Source organism: Ananas comosus, linkage group 5 (assembly GCF_001540865.1).
Source record: "Ananas comosus cultivar F153 linkage group 5, ASM154086v1, whole genome shotgun sequence".
Classification (NCBI taxonomy): Eukaryota; Viridiplantae; Streptophyta; class Magnoliopsida; order Poales; family Bromeliaceae; genus Ananas; species Ananas comosus.
The window spans coordinates 2982825-3000486 of record NC_033625.1 but is presented as its reverse complement, the minus strand read 5'-3'; the positions used below and the strand labels follow the sequence as shown (position 1 = coordinate 3000486).

Genomic DNA, 17662 nt, shown 5'->3' with positions numbered 1-17662 from the left:
TTCAGAAAAAGGCGAAGTCTACGTATATAACACTTAAACTATGTCATTTAGTTTTAATTAAATTATATACTTTGTAAAAATAAATATAATAATAATATTTTTAAAAAATTATGATAAAATTAGTGAATTTTAAATTTTTTTTGATTAATTAAAAATACTATATGAGTAATGTAACTGTTACATTCTGAAAAANGAGGTGGGATCCACCTCCTCCTCTCTTTCTCTCTCTCTCTCTCTCTCTCTCTCTCTCTCTCTCTCTCTCTCTCTCTCTTCATGGATGGACTCACGGGAGGCGATAATGTAGTGATCGGGGCTCACACTCACATGCCTCATACTCATGCATGGCTTTTGGTGGTGGCCACTAATAGGGAGAATGGACTCGGGTCTTTGTTTTAAGACAAGGAAGAGCACGTAGAGTGGTCCTCCACGACACGCCCATGGCCCCAACGTTAATCAATTACTTGTTCCCTTATTACGTTAGTTAATCACTGAGCTTTTACCAATTAATAGACACTCACTACATATTTTCTGGGTTAAAAAAAATGTCTGTAACAAAATAAAATCGTAATCTTTATAATTAAACCTTTAAACCTGCTTTCAAGTGGTCCAGTACTTACTAATCTTTTTTTACTTTTTTCTAAATGAAAATAATAAGGCCCGTTGGGATATATTAAAAGAGCTGTAGAATTACAAACTAAAATAGATTATAGACCTAGCGCGCGTTTATCGTGTACAAAATTTTCTCACTTTGTTTGAATATATAAATATTTTATTTAATATTTTATTACGGAAAATATTGTTACTTCTATATTCAAATGGAGGATGCAAATATTAGAACTATTCGTACAGGAATTTAATTTTTTTATTTAATATTAATAAAAAATTTGATAAAATTAGTCGTCTTTGTTCATCATTCGGCCCACATGTGTCGAATGGCGCATACCTACCATGCAATTATAAAAACCATGCAGTTATATGTTCTCTCCCTATATTATCCCTCCCTTCCATAATACCCTACCATTAATTCCACCATCCTCATCTTTCCAACCCACCGTTTCCTTCCCCCATTCCGAGACTACCGTCACCGCCACCACCATTCCACTCTCAAATTAATGGCCGCCGCCACCACCGCCGACGACGATCAAACCCCATCGCCGCAATCACCGCTGTCGCCGTCGCCGTCGTCACTGCCGCCGTCGCGTAAAACCTACGAGCTGACGGCGTGCTCCATCTACTACGCGAAGCCGGCCGCGCCGTCTCTGAGCGGGTTCCTCCTGACGAGGCCGTGCTGCCGGCCGGCCCCGCCCCCGGACTACATCCTCCGCGATGTGTCCCTGACGGCCCGGCCGGGGGAGCTGCTGGCCGTGGTGGGCCCCAGCGGCGCCGGCAAGTCCACCCTCCTCGACATCCTGTCGGCCCGCACCCTCCCCTCCCACGGCCTCCTCCTCCTCAACTCCCTCCCCCTCCACCCCGCCTCCTTCCGCAAGCTCTCCGCCCACGTCCCCCAGCTCGACTCCTCCCTCCCGCTCCTCACCGTCTCCGAGACCTTCGCCTTCGCCTCCTCCCTCCTCTCGCCCCGCAACAAATCCACCACCGCGGCTGACGCGGTCGCCTCCCTCCTCTGCGACCTCCGCCTCTCCCACGCCGCCCACACCCGCGTCTCCGGCGGGCTCTCGGGGGGGGAGCGGCGCCGCGTCTCCATCGGGCTCGCGCTGCTCCGCGACCCCGGGGTGCTCCTCCTCGACGAGCCCACCTCGGGGCTCGACTCCTCCTCCGCCCACCTCGTCCTCCAGACCCTCCGCGCCGCCGCCGCAGCGCGCGCCGCCGCCGTGGTGCTCTCCATCCACCAGCCCAGCTCCCGCCTCCTCTCCTCCGTCGACTCCCTCCTCCTCCTCTCCAAGGGCTCCGTCGTCCACTTCGGCTCCCTCGCCTCCCTCGACGCCCACCTCCTCTCCCTCGGCCTCTCCGTCCCCGCCCAGCTCAACCCCCTCGAGTACGCCATGGAGCTGCTCCACCAGCTCCCCCACCCCAAGCCCACTACCCCTTCCGTCTCCCTCCCCCGCAAGCAGGAGGAGACCAAACCGGCCTCGCCGTCGTCGACGTGGGAGACCCCGGCCTACTCGAGCTCCCGCGCCGGCGAGATCGGGGCCCTCTACGGCCGCTCGTGGAAGGTGGTGTACCGCACGAAGCAGCTCCTCCTCACCAACTTCCTGGAGGCGCTCCTCGTGGGCCTCCTCCTCGGCACCCTCTACATCAACGCGGGCTACGGCGAGGACGGCGCGCGCAAGCGCCTCGGCCTCTTCGCCTTCACCCTCACCTTCCTCCTCTCCGCCACCACGGAGACCCTCCCCATCTTCGTGTGCGAGCGCCCCATCCTCATCCGCGAGGCCTCCTCGACCCTCGTCTTCCTCCCCTACCTCCTCGCCGTCGCCCTCCTCTACTCCGCCACCGTCTACTTCCTCGCCGGCCTCTGCGCCGCCCCCGCCGCGTTCGCCACCTTCGTCCTCATCGTCTGGGCCGTCGTTCTCACCGCCAACTCCTTCGTCCTCTTCGTGAGCTCCTTCGCCCCCGACTACATAGCGGGCACCTCGCTGGTCACGGTGTCCCTCGCGGGGTTCTTCCTCTTCTCCGGGTACTTCCTCACGAAGGAGAGCATGCCCGCGTACTGGGTGTTCATGCACTACATGTCGCCGTACAAGTACGCCCTGGACGCCATGCTCGCGAACGAGTACGCTTGCGCGGGGGAGAGGTGCTTCGGGTGGGGGGACGACGGGGAGTGCGCGGTGAAGGGGAGGGACGTGCTGGAGCACAGGGGCCTCAGGGCGGAGGAGAGATGGACGGGGTTGCAGGTGCTCGTGGGCTTCTTCGTGCTTTATCGGGTGCTCTACTGGGCGGTGCTTAGCCGGAGAGCCTCCATGTCCAAGAAGTGAAACCATGCATGAATCTTTTCCCCTACGTACGAATACGTGAGCGCGTACGTACTCTCGCCTACGTACGTAGCTTGTAGGAGTGGACCTAGTCCACCACGTCATCCGTGGACTTCCAATCAAATGTCTTGACTGGAATGTGTGCGAGAGATTGCATGGGGAGTCCTCATCCTACTTGGTGAACGAGGTCCACACATTCCTATCAATTCCACCGTATGATCATGTATGGCTAATTGCATTGCGGATCACCTCTGCATGAATCATACGCCGTATATTGTGCATGCAGGGCTCTCTCCTTTCCCCTGCGTCTCTCGTTTTCAATCGCATTCCATGCTTGTGTTAATCCCTGTCGAGAATGTCGCCAACAATCACAAAACATAATAATTTGTATTATTAATTGCTGTTGCGTACGTACCAAAACAGGAAAAAAAAAATCGAAATTTGATCTCACGCTGAGATGCGAAATTTCGAGCTCTAAATGTAAACTAATATGAGATCTAAAACCTCTCAAACTCAGCATTTGGGAAGTGACAATCTGAGGTGTCATTTGTCGTCGCGGAGTGCATGAGGTCGTGGTAAGATAATAGAAAAGAATTAGCTAACTAAATCTTGTACTTCTCTTATAAATTTTCTTATGGATAATTGCATGTGGCTCTCTACAAAAGAGTCAAGTAGTAAATATGTTCATTCAAAATTTAAGTTATCAAATTTATCTTTTCAAAAGTACTCTCGTTTTCAAATATATTCTTCTTTTACTACAATTTATTTAAATAACCGTGAAATAAAAAATTTTACAACAGTTAGCTAATAAGTAAAATGATTCTTTTTATCTCTTATATATATAATTTTCATTTGAATATTGAGTTCCGTTATCTTTGTCACCCACTTATTTTTATTCATTGCGACAGCAAGACTTAGCAAAAATCAGGTACGCCGTACATGCCACGGAAAAGGCGAGGAGAGAGAAAAAAAAAAAAAGAGAGATGACAAACGGTAAGGATAATTTTGTAAGGATAAAATAGTTATTTTATACGTTCACCCAACGTTAAGAAAAAGTTGGTGGTAAGAATTCGGTGGTTGGTACCCGAGGTCCGATGTTCGAATCATAGTTAAATTCACATTTTCAACTAAATTTATTTCTAAAAAGAATAAACGAAGCGGGTATCTTTCTCTCTAAAAAAAAGTTAAAAAATGAATGATAGCAAACTAGACGAACAAAAAAGAATGTTAATGAATTTTAAAAAAATAAATTTAATAATCTAAATTTTATAAAAATATATTTGTTATTTGATATGTTCATGTGTTACTATATGAAATTAAATTTTTTTTAATTTTTATAGCATTGGAAGCATGCATGTTATACATATATATATACATATATATATATATATATATATAATTGAGCTAGTATATTTTTAAAAGTATCACTCCATTGGTGCTTTTAGGTTTCTAGCCCTTGGATCTACTCCTTGATTACTAATAGCCATTGGATCAAATACTATTCCACCTACCACCATCACAACTTTACATTTCTTCATCCAATAGTTAAAAACTCAAAAGCATTACCTTATTGGTGCTTTTGAGAGTATTCTAACTCAACTCTCTCTCTCTCTCTCTCTCTCTCTGTATATATATATATATATATATATCTTTTGACGTACGTACGTAATGTCGTCCTTAATTTAGTTGGGGGGTGCCCCATCTCCTTCACGGGTTTTTGGTCCTTATCTGTCTCACGTGAACTCTCCTTGTCTTTCTCCGTCAAAGAGAATGCTACATGGTTCATGTACAGGACTAAAAGCCAATAGAATAGCTTCCATCGTTCTCGGTGCGGAATTATCCGAAAAATTAAAAGTTAAAAAAAAGATAAAAACTTTGTGCCGCGTGGATGCGTCATGACATGCATGTGCAGATTCATGAGGTGAAAGGTGGCAAAAAGGCACGGGTCCCACCGCCAAATTAACTTGCTTCAATTCCAGAGAATTTTATCACGTTAATTATATGCTAATTATTATTATGAATCATTTTGTTTCTAAGAAGAAAAAAATTATAAATTGCACCGCTGAGAAATGATCGCCAAAAGTTCGTAAAAATGATGTGGTACTAATCTAACTATCAAATTATTATGAATCATTTTGTTATAATAACGATGTGGTTCTAATCTAACTATCAAATTTATTAGTAAAGATACTTTTTATATTATATTATATATAGATTGAGCGTTTATTTTATATTAAACATGTAATTATTACATTTTTATAGAGGAACAGCGAGTGAGCTATCACATTATAATTGTATTGAGATGATATATACCACGGCAATAATTCTTTATTAGAAAAATCAAAGAAAATTTGAGAATATATGCATCGTGATTGAAACAAAATTTGGATAAATAAGATTTACAAGTACATTAAATTAAGATTCACGAACCAAAATGAAACTTTATGAGTAGAACAGCCCTTTTTGGCGGAGCTCACCCCAGTCCAATTAATCAAGCTTTCTCCAAACAAAAGAACTCTCAATTTTACTAGTACCCTCCGTTCGGGATTGAAGAAAAAAGAAAAAAAAAAAATCTATTTGCTGCTACAAATGATGATGCGCTGTGTAGGTCGTAATTGTTCGATTAAGCTACGATTATTTATACAATTTCACCGAAAAGAAGAAAAATATATCTCTACGTACTACCAAATAGTCCAACTTCTTTTGGCCCAACATAATCCGTGAAAACAAATATTGAGAGAAGATAAAAAGGAATAGATCTTCTCACTTTATCTGGGCCATTAAAAAAAAAAAAAAAAACAAAAGTAGGGGAGGTAGGATAATACTGGGCCTCTGAGAAGCTTATATTAGCCCTCAATTGTGAGCACCGAGCAAGCACACGTTGAGCTAACATCCAAGTTTACGATTGCTGACCCAGTTCTGCTCAAGCCCACACAACCCACGTAGCCCACATATGGATCTATTAGTTTCAATCAGGCCGCCGCACGATGTGAAAATGCTATGGAACTACAGATGTTTCTATTTTTTCCTACTAAACAAAAACTTTCTAAGAATACTAAATCCGTACAGTTTTCAAACTGAAACTCCAAACAAAAGACGGGTTCTTATTAATTAATTTCAGTCATTATTTTAGCACATGGTTCACAATTCGCAAAATCTAATGATTGGGACGGTAACAGAAGTAAAGAGTCCCTGTAATTCAACAACTGTTAAGACAAAGTATACAACCATCGGTACAAAAAGAAAGAACAAATAATAGTAGTAATAAGAATTATTTTCTTATTATATTATTTAAACGGATGTGAGCAGCTGATCATCAGGGGGATACTTCTCCGGCGATCCACGTCCGGAGCAGCACCTTCCTCTCCACCTCCGCCGCCCCGACCACCCCCTCCTCCCTGTCGTAGCCCTCGATCCCCAGCCCCAGCCCCCACTCCTCAACCATCACCACCTTGTTCATGCGCTGCTCCGCGTACAGCGGCCACGCGATCATCGCCGCCCCCGCGCAGATCCCCTCCAGCACCGAGTTCCACCCGCAGTGCGTCACGAACCCGCCCGTCGCCGCGTGCCGCAGCACCTCCACCTGCGGGGCCCACGTCTTCACCACCAGGCCCCGCTCCTTGGTTCGCTCCACGAACCCCTCCGGGAGGACCCGGCCCAGGTCCGGCTCGGCCGGCCTCGTGAAAAGCCGGTGCGGGTCCTCGCTCGCCCGCACCACCCATAGGAACCGGTGCCCGCTCCGCTCCAGCCCCGTCGCGATCTCCCTGAGCTGCTCCGCGGTGAACACGCCGAGGCTCCCGAAGCAGAGGAACACGACGCTGCCGCGGGGCTGCGCGTCCAGCCACCGTAGGCACTCGTGCCCGGTGCTCTTACCGCCGCGCGTCAGCGGCCCGACGCAGTAGACCGGGGGCACGGGCCGGCCCGGGACGCAGAGCCCGGCCCGGAGGGGGCGTATGAAGCCCTTGTACGCGTCGTCCGCGCGGTCGAGCATGGGGAGGGGCATGTGCGAGGCGGGGATGTCGGGGTGGCCAGGAAAAGCGACAGGAGTGTCGCCTGTAAGAATATACCAACCAGCTCGACCGATTATATTATTATTCAAACGCAAAGTAAATAAAATCTTAATATTGATTGAATTAATGTTAGTATATAGTTACCCATGTCCTTGAAGCTGGAGGGGAGGTGGGAGTGGAGGAAGGGGAGGTGGAGGAACACGGCGAGGGCGGAGGCGCCGGAGGTGAAGAAGAAGTAGGCGGGGAGGGCGAGCTCGGCGGCGACGTCGAGGGCGTCCGTGCAGAAGAAGTCGAGGACGAGGGCGCGGGGCGAGGGGGAGAGAGAGCGGAGGAAGGAGAGGAGGGCGGGGTTGGAGCGGCGGAGGAGGTCGAAGGCGAGGACTTCGGGGTGGGGTGAAGGGCTCGGGGCGAGCTGGGCAGGGGGGAGGCGGTGGAAGGAGACGGAGGGGTCGGTGGAGGAGGAGGCGGAGGAGAGGAAGGGGGCGGTGGCGCCGGTGTTGTAGGGGGAGTCGACGATGACGACGGTGGCGGAGAGGCCGTGGCGGGCGAAGAGCTTGGCGAGCTCGATCATGGAGACGAGGTGGCCCATTCCCGGGGATGGGTAGAGCACCAAAGAACTCTTCTTCTCCGTCTCCTTCAAATCGCCATTAATGGCGGCCTCTTCCATGACCATGTGGGGNAGAGAGAGAGAGAGAGAGAGAGAGAGAGAGAGAGAGAGAGAGTTTGACTGGGCTACTATCGGTAGTAAATTGCTCGGTTTACTACCGATTTGTTTTTTATGATAGAGCTTCCAAATCGATGATCGGTATCGTTGAACATGATTTAGACCATTTAAATTATCTAGAAATCAAATTTCATGATTTTTTGGCATTACTAACTGAACGATTAAAGGGTCACAAAATCTATAATTTAAATGGCCGATATGATGCGTTTACTCGTTTAACGGTATAGAAGAGTTCAAATCAATTAAATTTTTGTTAAAAAATTCTTTAAACTATTTAAAATAAGATCTAGACTCTAAATCTCAAATATAAAAATTGTATCGTCACTTTTTGAAGGATATTTATTTTCAGCCATTCATTTTTCTGTTCACCTAATGGACAAAAGAACAATATCGAAAATGTGTGAAATTTGATTTTTAGATAGTTTAAATAGTTTAGATCATGTTTAATGGTGCCGATCATCAATTTGGAAGCTCTATCATCGAAAACAAATCGGTAGTAGACCGAGCCGTTTACTCCCGATAGTATTCTAGCAAAACTCTCTCTCTCTCTCTCTCTCTCTCTCTCTCTCTCTCTCTCTCTCTCTCTCTCTCTATATATATATATATATATATATATGAGTGAGGCTATTATGCTATCGGAGAGCGAAAAACCTCGTGCTTCGAGCGTGCTTGTTCGCGATGTTGCGACTTATGCGAATCGTCGATCGCTGCCGTTAAGCGTTGGTCTGACCGCGAGTAATTGTCAGTAGCAACTAGAAAATAAATTTTATTATTTTTCGATATCATTTGCCTAGTGATCGAATGGGCTCAAAATCAACAAATTTCAATGGCTGTAGTGAGCCGTTTGCTTGTTTAACGGTGTAGAAATATCAAAATCACGTGAAATTTTGATAGAAAATTTTTTATACTGTATAAAACAAGATCAATATCTTTGATTTAAAATTTTAATGTCATATTATTACATTTTGTAAGATTTTTATTTTCAGCCGTTGATTTTGAGCCCCTTCGATCACCAGGCAAATGATATCGTAAATCATAAAATTTATTTTCTAGGTACTTCAAATACTCTAGATCAAGTTTAACGGAACCGATCGATCGATGATTCGAAAGTCGCAACATCGAAAATGAGCTAGAAGTACGGAAGGCTTCGTGCTTTCAATAACATAGTAGTTTGAGTGAACGTGGACAATAAAGTTGGGAAAATAAGTTTGACAAAACAGCTCCAATTAGCTTTCTCTAATTGTGCTTGATTACGTTGCACATTGCCTGCTCGAACGAATGCAGTGACGTTTAACGTTGACAGATATTTGTACGGGTGATGAGGAACGGATCAGGAGTCAGAATTGCACTGCGCCCAAGTTATCTTTTGACAAGAATCTACGAAAATGTCAAACTTAGACCTTTTTTTTTTTTTCCAAAAAAACATACTGATATCACTTTATTTTACTTTTTTTTTTTAAAGAAAACCAGCAAACTATTTGCTTTATTTTTTAAAAAATAAATAAATTGATATAAAAAAACAAAATAATCAGGCTTTGAATTTATAATCTCGAGTACCGCTATTAAATTTTTAGTCAACTACATTAGATACGGATGGTAGTTATATTTTTGAGAAAGAAATAGCGAGTTATTTGTTTCATTTATTAAGCAAAATAAACTAAGCGTATAGGAGGAAGTAACTAGAGCCTCCGAAATAAAACAAAAACGAAACAAGAACAAAGCAGAAAAGAGGTGAAGGGAGAAAGGATAAAAGAGAGAAAATAGTGAAAAAAAGGAAAATAAATTAAAATCCGTTTACGGTGGACCTCCAATCAATGTAGCCTACTAGCCCTAGCACCGGCCTGGACTTGCTCAAATGACAGTGGACCTCCAATCATCTGTTTACGGTCAAATTCTTTTACAAGTTCATCTCTAACGCAGGACAAAGAGACCCGACGAACCTGCACATATGGAGATTAAAAATTTCAGTCAAAATCAAAATCTTCATTTGACTACTACGTCGTAAAAGACTACTCACTCCCGATATACTGTTCAACCGTGGGATGTTGGTAGATCAACATCGACTATTAAATTTTTAGCCAACTACGTTAGATACGGACCGTAGTTATCATAGTAAAAGTTTTAAAGTATTGTACGCGAGGTTGGAAGGTCAGAACTTGAGCTTCTTCATTGTGTGAGAAGGAAAATAAAATAAAAAAGAGAGTCCCTAAAACCACAGTGCATGTACAAATTGCAACGCTTTGGTTTTGCCTAATGGGCTTGCTATTTGGGCTTGGACTGGGTTCATACTGTAAATCGTGGGAAATCAGCAGGCCCAAAAAAGCCGCACCTGAATGTCATTATTTGGGGGTTTACTCTGTTTTCCAAGCAGCCCATATTCAACCTGCGCCCACTTCTAACTTATTATATCTTATTAAAAAATAAAATTTAACAATTGTCCCCAGAATAAGTGGCAAAGAAATTGATGATCGGTACCTGAAGTCCCAAGTTTAAATCCTAGTTGATTCACATTTTCAGCTAAGTTTATTTCTAAATGAAATAAACGAAACGGATAGTATATTATAATTAAAAAATAAAATTTAAAAACACCAGCAAAATGATATGTCCTGTCACTAGGTCTGTGTAGCAAAAAAAAAGAATAAAAGAATAAAAAAAGAAAAGGCTTTTTTATGGAATACCACGTACGTAATACCATTTGAAATTTTATTTAGTGAAATAATTGTATAATAAAGCAATAATCTGTTACCCTTTTTTATCCTTAGAAAAATAATTTACTGATTTGTAATTATATTCTCCTCAATTAAATAAAAATCCCAAGTACCCACATGCAATCCTAAATAATTCTGTAAAAATTATAATAAATCACATATATATCTCACAAATTGAAGTAATAAATTAAAATTTTTTAAAGATAGAGAATGATTTATTGTTTTTAAAGTCCACTTCTCTTTTGACCGTACTTCTAAGTTGAACAAAATGGAATTAGTTGCTAGTTAAAATTTTGATAGTAAATTATAAATTTTTAATGATCAGTTTTAAAGAAAAGTCAATATTAGAAGCACACATGTATATGGGTGAATAATTCGAGAGAGAATTACATGATAATGAAACAAAGAGATAAAATCGTATATGATTTTGATTTGAGCCAGTAAAAAACATTTTAACATCAAAACTTGCAAGTTTTATTAATATATATTTTATATAATTTTCACAACTCTTTATTAAAATAAATAAATAATTTAAATTTTAAAGTTAAAATATCATGGATCAATTCAAATCAAATAATTTGAATGATTGAGTAACATAATCAATATTTTTTAAAAATTAAATAATCAATTCTAGATGGTCCATATTTTAGTAGATTCAATACATTTTTATCTAAAATAAAGTGATTTTATTATGCTTGTTCTATCTTCGCTGGCTTTGGATTGGTCTTTGATTTCTTGTTATCTATTTGTAGAGAATAGAAGAAAATTCTAAATTTTAGTACAAAAGTATATATTAGCATTAAAACTTAGAAATTCATATGAAAAATTGATTCTATAATCTTCTTGATCAATCAAATGTAAGATAAGAGATTACCAATATCCAATCGAATTGTTTGTTTTCGACGACGACTCGCGAGTCAATAACTCACTACACCCGCACGTGCGCCGCTCCCGCTTCGCTCATCTCCTCTCCTCTCCTCTCCTCTCCTCTCCCTCTTTGTTGACCCACCGCCCCCGACCCATAATCCTCCCCAATAGGCCAAACCACAAAACCAAAAAAACGCAATAACAAATATCTCAGTGCGCCTCCCTTTCCCCGCTCTCCCCTCTCCTCGAGCCTCCTTTTTGTTCTCTTCTAGCGAAACCTAGGGTTAGGGTTAGGGTTTTGGGGCGGCAGCGGCGAGGCGGCGACGATGCCGATGGACGAGGTGCTGTTGGACGACATCATACGGCGGCTCCTCGACGCGCGCAGCGGGAGGACGGTGCGGCAGGTGCAGCTCGCCGACGCGGAGATACGGCAACTGTGCCTCGCGTCGAAGGAGATCTTCGTCGCGCAACCCAATCTCCTCGAGCTCGAGGCCCCAATTAAGATTTGCGGTAAAAAAAATTCGGTCTTGGATTCGATATTTTGCCCTAGTTTTGCTTGATCTGTTTGTTGATCACAAGGATCGTCGTTGATCGAGGGTTTGGTGAGAGTTTGATTCGGTTGTTTGGTTCCGAGGAGCGTTCTTGATCGAGAGATTCGGATTTGTGGACGTGCTTTGGCTCCTAGTGGGGATCGATTAGGTTAGATTGGAGAAATTTGTCCTGATTGCTATTTTTATGTCGTTTTCTTATGATTGGGCGTGTTTGCTGTGATGAAGCTAAATCTAAACTTATAATTGATGTCTATATATTTGCAAAGACAAGGGATAAGAAGATCAGAGACATGTATTCTTGTAAGCTGTCTCAACGACGGTCTTGAAATGGCATTAGTTGTATTAGTCAGAAGTTTTCTTGCAGGGAGCTCAAGAAAACTTACTATTTTTGTTGTATAATTGAAGTTTTTATAGGTGAATTAGGAGTGGCACGGTAAAGTTGGTTCTAAGGAAGATTGAATAAGATTAGTCACTTCCCTTTTGAGTTATGGAAATGCTTTGGGGTTCAATCTCTTACTTAGCATCAAGGTTGCATCATTCTCCTCTTGTTTGCAGTCTTTGTTCATGGTTAAAAGGATTTTCCTAGTAGATGAAAAGATACCAAAAGATATAACTGTATTAGCTCTATTGTCATGTACACTGAACACGTCATAAAAGGCAAGTGAAAGTAGAAACTAGTTTTTCCCCGGCTATGAAACAGCAATTTTGGCATTAACATTTTTAAAAAGTGGAAGAAGGCTTAGATATTCTTCCATCTAGTTTTGGCAGGTGTTCCTTTACGTTTTTCTTTGTCAGATATGTTGGAGTGCTGTACTAATTAAACATTTTGGATGGAACGTGTGTTATTGGCTGACATAAGATTGTCGTACCTGTCTTTTAGTGCTTCATATATTTATAATATTAAGATTATCTGGCATTTATTTCAACAAACAGGAGATATTCACGGCCAGTATTCAGATCTGCTTCGACTGTTCGAATATGGTGGGTTCCCACCAGAAGCTAACTATTTGTTCCTTGGTGATTATGTTGATCGTGGAAAGCAAAGCATTGAAACGATATGCCTTCTGCTTGCTTATAAGATTAAGTATCCTGAAAACTTCTTTCTTTTGAGAGGGAACCACGAATGTGCTTCTATCAACCGTATCTATGGGTTCTATGATGAATGCAAGAGGAGGTTTAATGTTCGCCTATGGAAGGTTTTCACTGATTGTTTCAACTGCCTTCCTGTGGCCGCTTTTATTGATGAGAAGATCCTTTGCATGCACGGGGGTCTATCTCCAGATTTGAAGAACTTGGATCAGATAAGGAATATTGCTCGTCCTGTTGATGTTCCTGACCAAGGTCTACTCTGCGATCTGCTGTGGTCTGACCCTGATAAAGATATCGAAGGGTGGGGAGAAAATGATAGAGGTGTTTCCTATACCTTTGGGCCTGATAAAGTTGCTGAGTTCCTTCAGAAGCATGACATTGACCTCATCTGCAGAGCTCATCAGGTAGCAGCTGGTTCGTTAAAACCTCTGTTTTGAACGAAATAATATGGTTATAATTCTGCTTTAATTGTGATGACTCTGCAAGCAATAGGAGATGTCATGCTATATTAACATTCTGCCAAGTAATAAGTATGACTTGCTGATGGAATTGTGTTTTCTCATACTCTCCAGTGGTACTGCTAATTTTCTAGCAAGGTGCTTTCCAGTGATTTTCATTGAATTTTATATTTGGACAGGTTGTCGAAGATGGTTATGAATTTTTTGCTAAACGGCAACTGGTGACAATATTTTCTGCCCCTAACTACTGCGGCGAGTTTGATAATGCTGGTGCTATGATGAGTGTGGATGATACTCTAACATGTTCATTTCAAATCCTTAAACCAGCGGATAAGAAAGGGAAGATGGGCTTTGGGAATAGTATGTTGAAACCAGGAACACCTCCCAGAAAGGTAAGAAGTTAATCAAATCTTTTCATAAATGGTTGTATAAGGTGTAAGAACATTCACTCATTTTACTTTATTGAAATTGCACATATGGTTCTTAGTTTGTGTAGCCTTTGAAAACTATTTAATCCCTATTCATTGTCTATGGATTATTGCCCTCCTATAGTGCTGCCTTCCACAGCCAGTTTAATGGAGTTTCTTATGTTTTCCAACTTGCAAAAATGAAAATGCATCTCGCTATATCTATGGTCCATAATCCATATTATTTCTTCAAACTATAGATGGAGATGCCGACTCTGATTCTAGCAGCCTATAGTGCGTAGTGTTTCTTATGTGTACTAACTAATTAGTAGTCTAAACTAATCCCTTATGCAGTGTTTAAATCAATAGTTAAGAAAGCAATTGCTGGGATTAAGCCAACGGATCGTACTTGCATAAGTTATGCTCCCCCCTTGATCCAAGTTGTGCACAACCCAAGTTTAGCTGTGTTTTATGTGCGACTTTCTTGTTTTTACGAGCCCAAATTTGTCTTCCTATTTGTTAACGGCTGCTCTTACCGGTTCTGTTTATTTCAGCTTATGTTTAATGTGGGACTAGCATTCTTTTCCATGTCACAATTGTCATGGTCATCTTTTCTACTTTGCGCTTTCTGTTTTCATTTTCTTTCTTTGCTTTTTTTTTCTTCTTCTTCTTTTTCCTGCTATTTGAGGGAGACAGAAAAACCCTTTATTAGTATGAGGGATCAAACCCATATTCACTTTCGTGATGACCAAGCAATTTAGCATTCTTTGAGGCTTTGATCACAATGTTATTACTGCTTGTTTTATCTCCAACCACAATTTTATGTAAATTTACTGCTTGATGTTTATGCTCGTCTTTCTCTCCTTACAGTAAGCCGTTGAAGGTCTTTAGAATTATGCAAGTGCCATATTCTGTTTAGACAACAGAATTTGGAATGCCATTTATTATGGCGAACATCAACCAGAATTATTATGTCCCCCCAACATGAATCACCTCTATTCAGTTTCATTTGTTCTTTGAGTGATTGCTCTCAAAGATGAGTTCTACTCTACTCTTTATTCTAGCAACTATCAAAGGTTCTACAGCAATCTAGTTATCGATGATCATTCCATCCACTCGTGTCCCATCACTTCAATGGTACCAAAATTTATTCAGATAAGAGTGACATTGTTTTAGAAGATTCGGAGTTTTTGGACTATTTGGTCGAGACTTCTTTTTTTCCATTCACCTTTACGTGGGTTCAACGATATCTTAGCTGCTTCATTAGCAATTTTGTTATGCAGGATTCACACATTCCTTTAACATCCACCTTGTCATATCTTTTAACATGCTTTATTTATTTTCACCCTTATCTGTTCGTCCTGTAGATCAGCTTCCTATTGGACATTATTTTGGACTTACTATTTAAATCACGGCAATAAAAATTTAACCACTCCGACCACTCTAAAACAGCCATAAAAGGACGTATAGTCACATAACTGCATCTTCTTTCTAATTTTCTACGCTTTTTTCCTTTTAAACCATTGTTCTATGCGTAATCTTTTTCTGTGTTTTCATGTTATTAGAATCCATTTGAAAGTGTATTTGTGCTACATATTATGTATATTTATACGCTAGACTATGTTGATGTTGGGTAAATTGTTGGCTTTATCAGGGTGGGAAGGGCTAACAAGAAGGATGAACTACATCGATATTTTCATTCTCTCTTGGAGCTCACCTTCAGAAGGTGGTGGAGGTGAGGTTCCAACTCTTCTAACTACATTAGCTGGAGTCCAGGCCATGGGATTAAGGAGGAAGTTGCAGGGTCTTGTGTATCTTTTCTATATTTTGTCAACAAACTTAAACTACGGCCTGAGTATTTGTAAAGTTATTTCCAAATGGTAACTTTTTCATGGTCATATTTTGGTTGTATTGGTGCTTATAAAATTCGTTCGATCTTGGTATTGAGCACGACTAAGTAAATGGTTGTTACAAAATTTGGTAAATTACACCACTGCGTGAATTGCACTAGTGGCCAAACTTTTCACTGCGTTTCACTTTATCGGTCAAATTTTTAGGACCCAATAAGCCTCAAAAATATTTTGATACTTATGCTTGGAAAGAAAATTGTTCTCTGGATGGCTATCGACCTCGCATCTTGTGGCCATTAATTTCATCTTGAAAATAGAAAGATTTTTTAAACGTTTTAGGATTCCTTAGGTTGAATTTGAAAATTTGATAACCAGAAAGGGTGAAACTTCGAGTGGAACGTTCAGGTTCTTGTAGTACAATTTACACGCACCTATTATTGGGCACAATGCACGACTTACCAATTGTTTCTTAGGAAATTTGTATGTTTGAGGGAGCATCGCGTTGACAATGCTCTTTCACATAGTTCTCAGCTTGTTGTAAAGAGAGAGCATCGTTGAGTTATCGAGTTGTTGTCTCTGCTGTATAGTAAGTGATGGTTCATCTGCAGTCCCCCGGAGGATTCAATTGGATCGTACGCTACTTCCACGTATTTTTAGTTTTCAAGCGTGACCCATAATAATAATAATAATTAACTTTTATTTCTTTCTTATTATTGTTTACACGGCACTTATTATCCTACACGTGTGACAAACACACACGCCACATCGGGAGCAACACAGAACTAGCTAGCTAGTAGATTCAGTTAGAAGACGTCGGAGAGAGTGGGAAGCTTGAGCTCGCCCTTCTTGGAGACGGGGATGGTGAAGTTGCCGATGATGGGGAGGTCGACGGTGAGGCCGACGCGGAGCTCATAGTCGATGTCCCAATCCCTCCTCGCGTCCTTCATGATGCTGATCAGGAAGTCGTACGGCACCTTCAGCGGTATCTCCATCCTCGTCGTCTCCTTCCCCTTCAGCGACCCCGGATCCGGCATCGTCCCCGACACGATCTCCCTGCAAATTATCGCGCAGGTGCGCGTTACGTACGATGAATGTCTTCTGACTGGTTCTGATATTATCTATATATATATATATATATATATATATATACATATATCTATTATTTTGAGATTATGTACGTCGTTCACCGTAGAAATGAAACAGTTCAGAAAAAGTTTTAACTGCAGTACGTGTATATTAATTATATATTACCTGCCGGCGCTCCTGAAGGAATATGAGATCTCGCAGATGGGAATGCCGTGGCTGTAGGGGTTGTAGACGTTGAGTTGGCCGGAGAAGCTTCACCGACAGGTCGGTGAGATCCGCCTCCGGCTTCTGCACGTTGGCCACCTTGTCGGCCACGAAATCCTTCGCCTTGTTCACCAGCTGAGCCATGGTCGATATGTAGTGCTACGAACCTGTGTATATATATATATATTCCTTCGCTATCGATCGCTCTGTTCCGGTGCTGATTTGGGAACTCGATCGATCTATGTAGGAACACCGGTGCCTGGTGATGCGCCATAATTTATAGTGTGGATCGATGCTCGATTTTTTCGTTCATTAATTTGCGCGAGGAGCGGCATCACACTTCTCTCCAGTAAAAGAAAATAAATTTACGAGCGACACGCACCAGGAGAGAGGAGTGGACATCTGTAGCCGTGGGGGGCCGAAGCCCATGGACACGTGCCGCGGCTGCCGTGCTGCAGTTCGGGTGCGTTGCTAGATGAGAGCCGCGGGGGCCACGCCAGTGACCGTGCGCACGCGATTGATCCAGCGAGACCTCATGCATTACCAACCTACCTGTGTGGTGGCGCTGTGTATATATATATATATCTATAGTCCAGAGGTAAAATAATCAAAATTTCAACCCTTTTCGAAATTTACGCTTTTTTGAAACGGTCAATAACTGCATTGTATGAGACAGAATATGGTGCACCACCTGCAAGAACTTTTGGGTAAAATGATACCTACTGTAGTTTGTAATAATAGCTAAAATAAAATATAAGTTTTTAAATAATATTCTTTGTTT

General features: G+C 42.1%; 4 protein-coding genes across 4 annotated transcripts; 2 read left to right on the top strand and 2 right to left on the bottom strand.

Annotated features, from left to right (window-relative positions):
- On the top strand, positions 956 to 3534 carry LOC109711079 (ABC transporter G family member 4-like). Its single transcript, XM_020233977.1, has one exon. The coding sequence runs from the start codon at positions 1113 to 1115 to the stop codon at positions 2928 to 2930; it is 1818 nt and encodes a 605-aa protein (XP_020089566.1). The 5' UTR covers positions 956 to 1112; the 3' UTR covers positions 2931 to 3534.
- Positions 6244 to 7547, bottom strand: LOC109710278 (anthocyanidin 5,3-O-glucosyltransferase-like). Its single transcript, XM_020232787.1, has 2 exons — positions 7082 to 7547; positions 6244 to 6980 (listed from the first exon to the last, which is right to left on the bottom strand). Exons 1-2 carry the CDS (start codon positions 7524 to 7526, stop codon positions 6244 to 6246), a joined length of 1182 nt encoding a protein of 393 aa, XP_020088376.1. The 5' UTR covers positions 7527 to 7547.
- On the top strand, positions 11375 to 15684 carry LOC109711082 (serine/threonine-protein phosphatase PP1). The gene is made up of 4 exons (XM_020233981.1): positions 11375 to 11746; positions 12721 to 13280; positions 13514 to 13726; positions 15396 to 15684. The coding sequence occupies exons 1-4, from the start codon at positions 11563 to 11565 to the stop codon at positions 15408 to 15410; spliced, it is 972 nt and encodes a 323-aa protein (XP_020089570.1). The 5' UTR covers positions 11375 to 11562; the 3' UTR covers positions 15411 to 15684.
- Positions 15786 to 17526, bottom strand: LOC109711086 (late embryogenesis abundant protein Lea14-A-like). The gene is given in 3 exon segments (XM_020233985.1): positions 15786 to 16644; positions 16843 to 16929; positions 16931 to 17526. Coding segments are annotated over 3 exon segments (432 nt in total). The 5' UTR covers positions 17026 to 17526; the 3' UTR covers positions 15786 to 16394.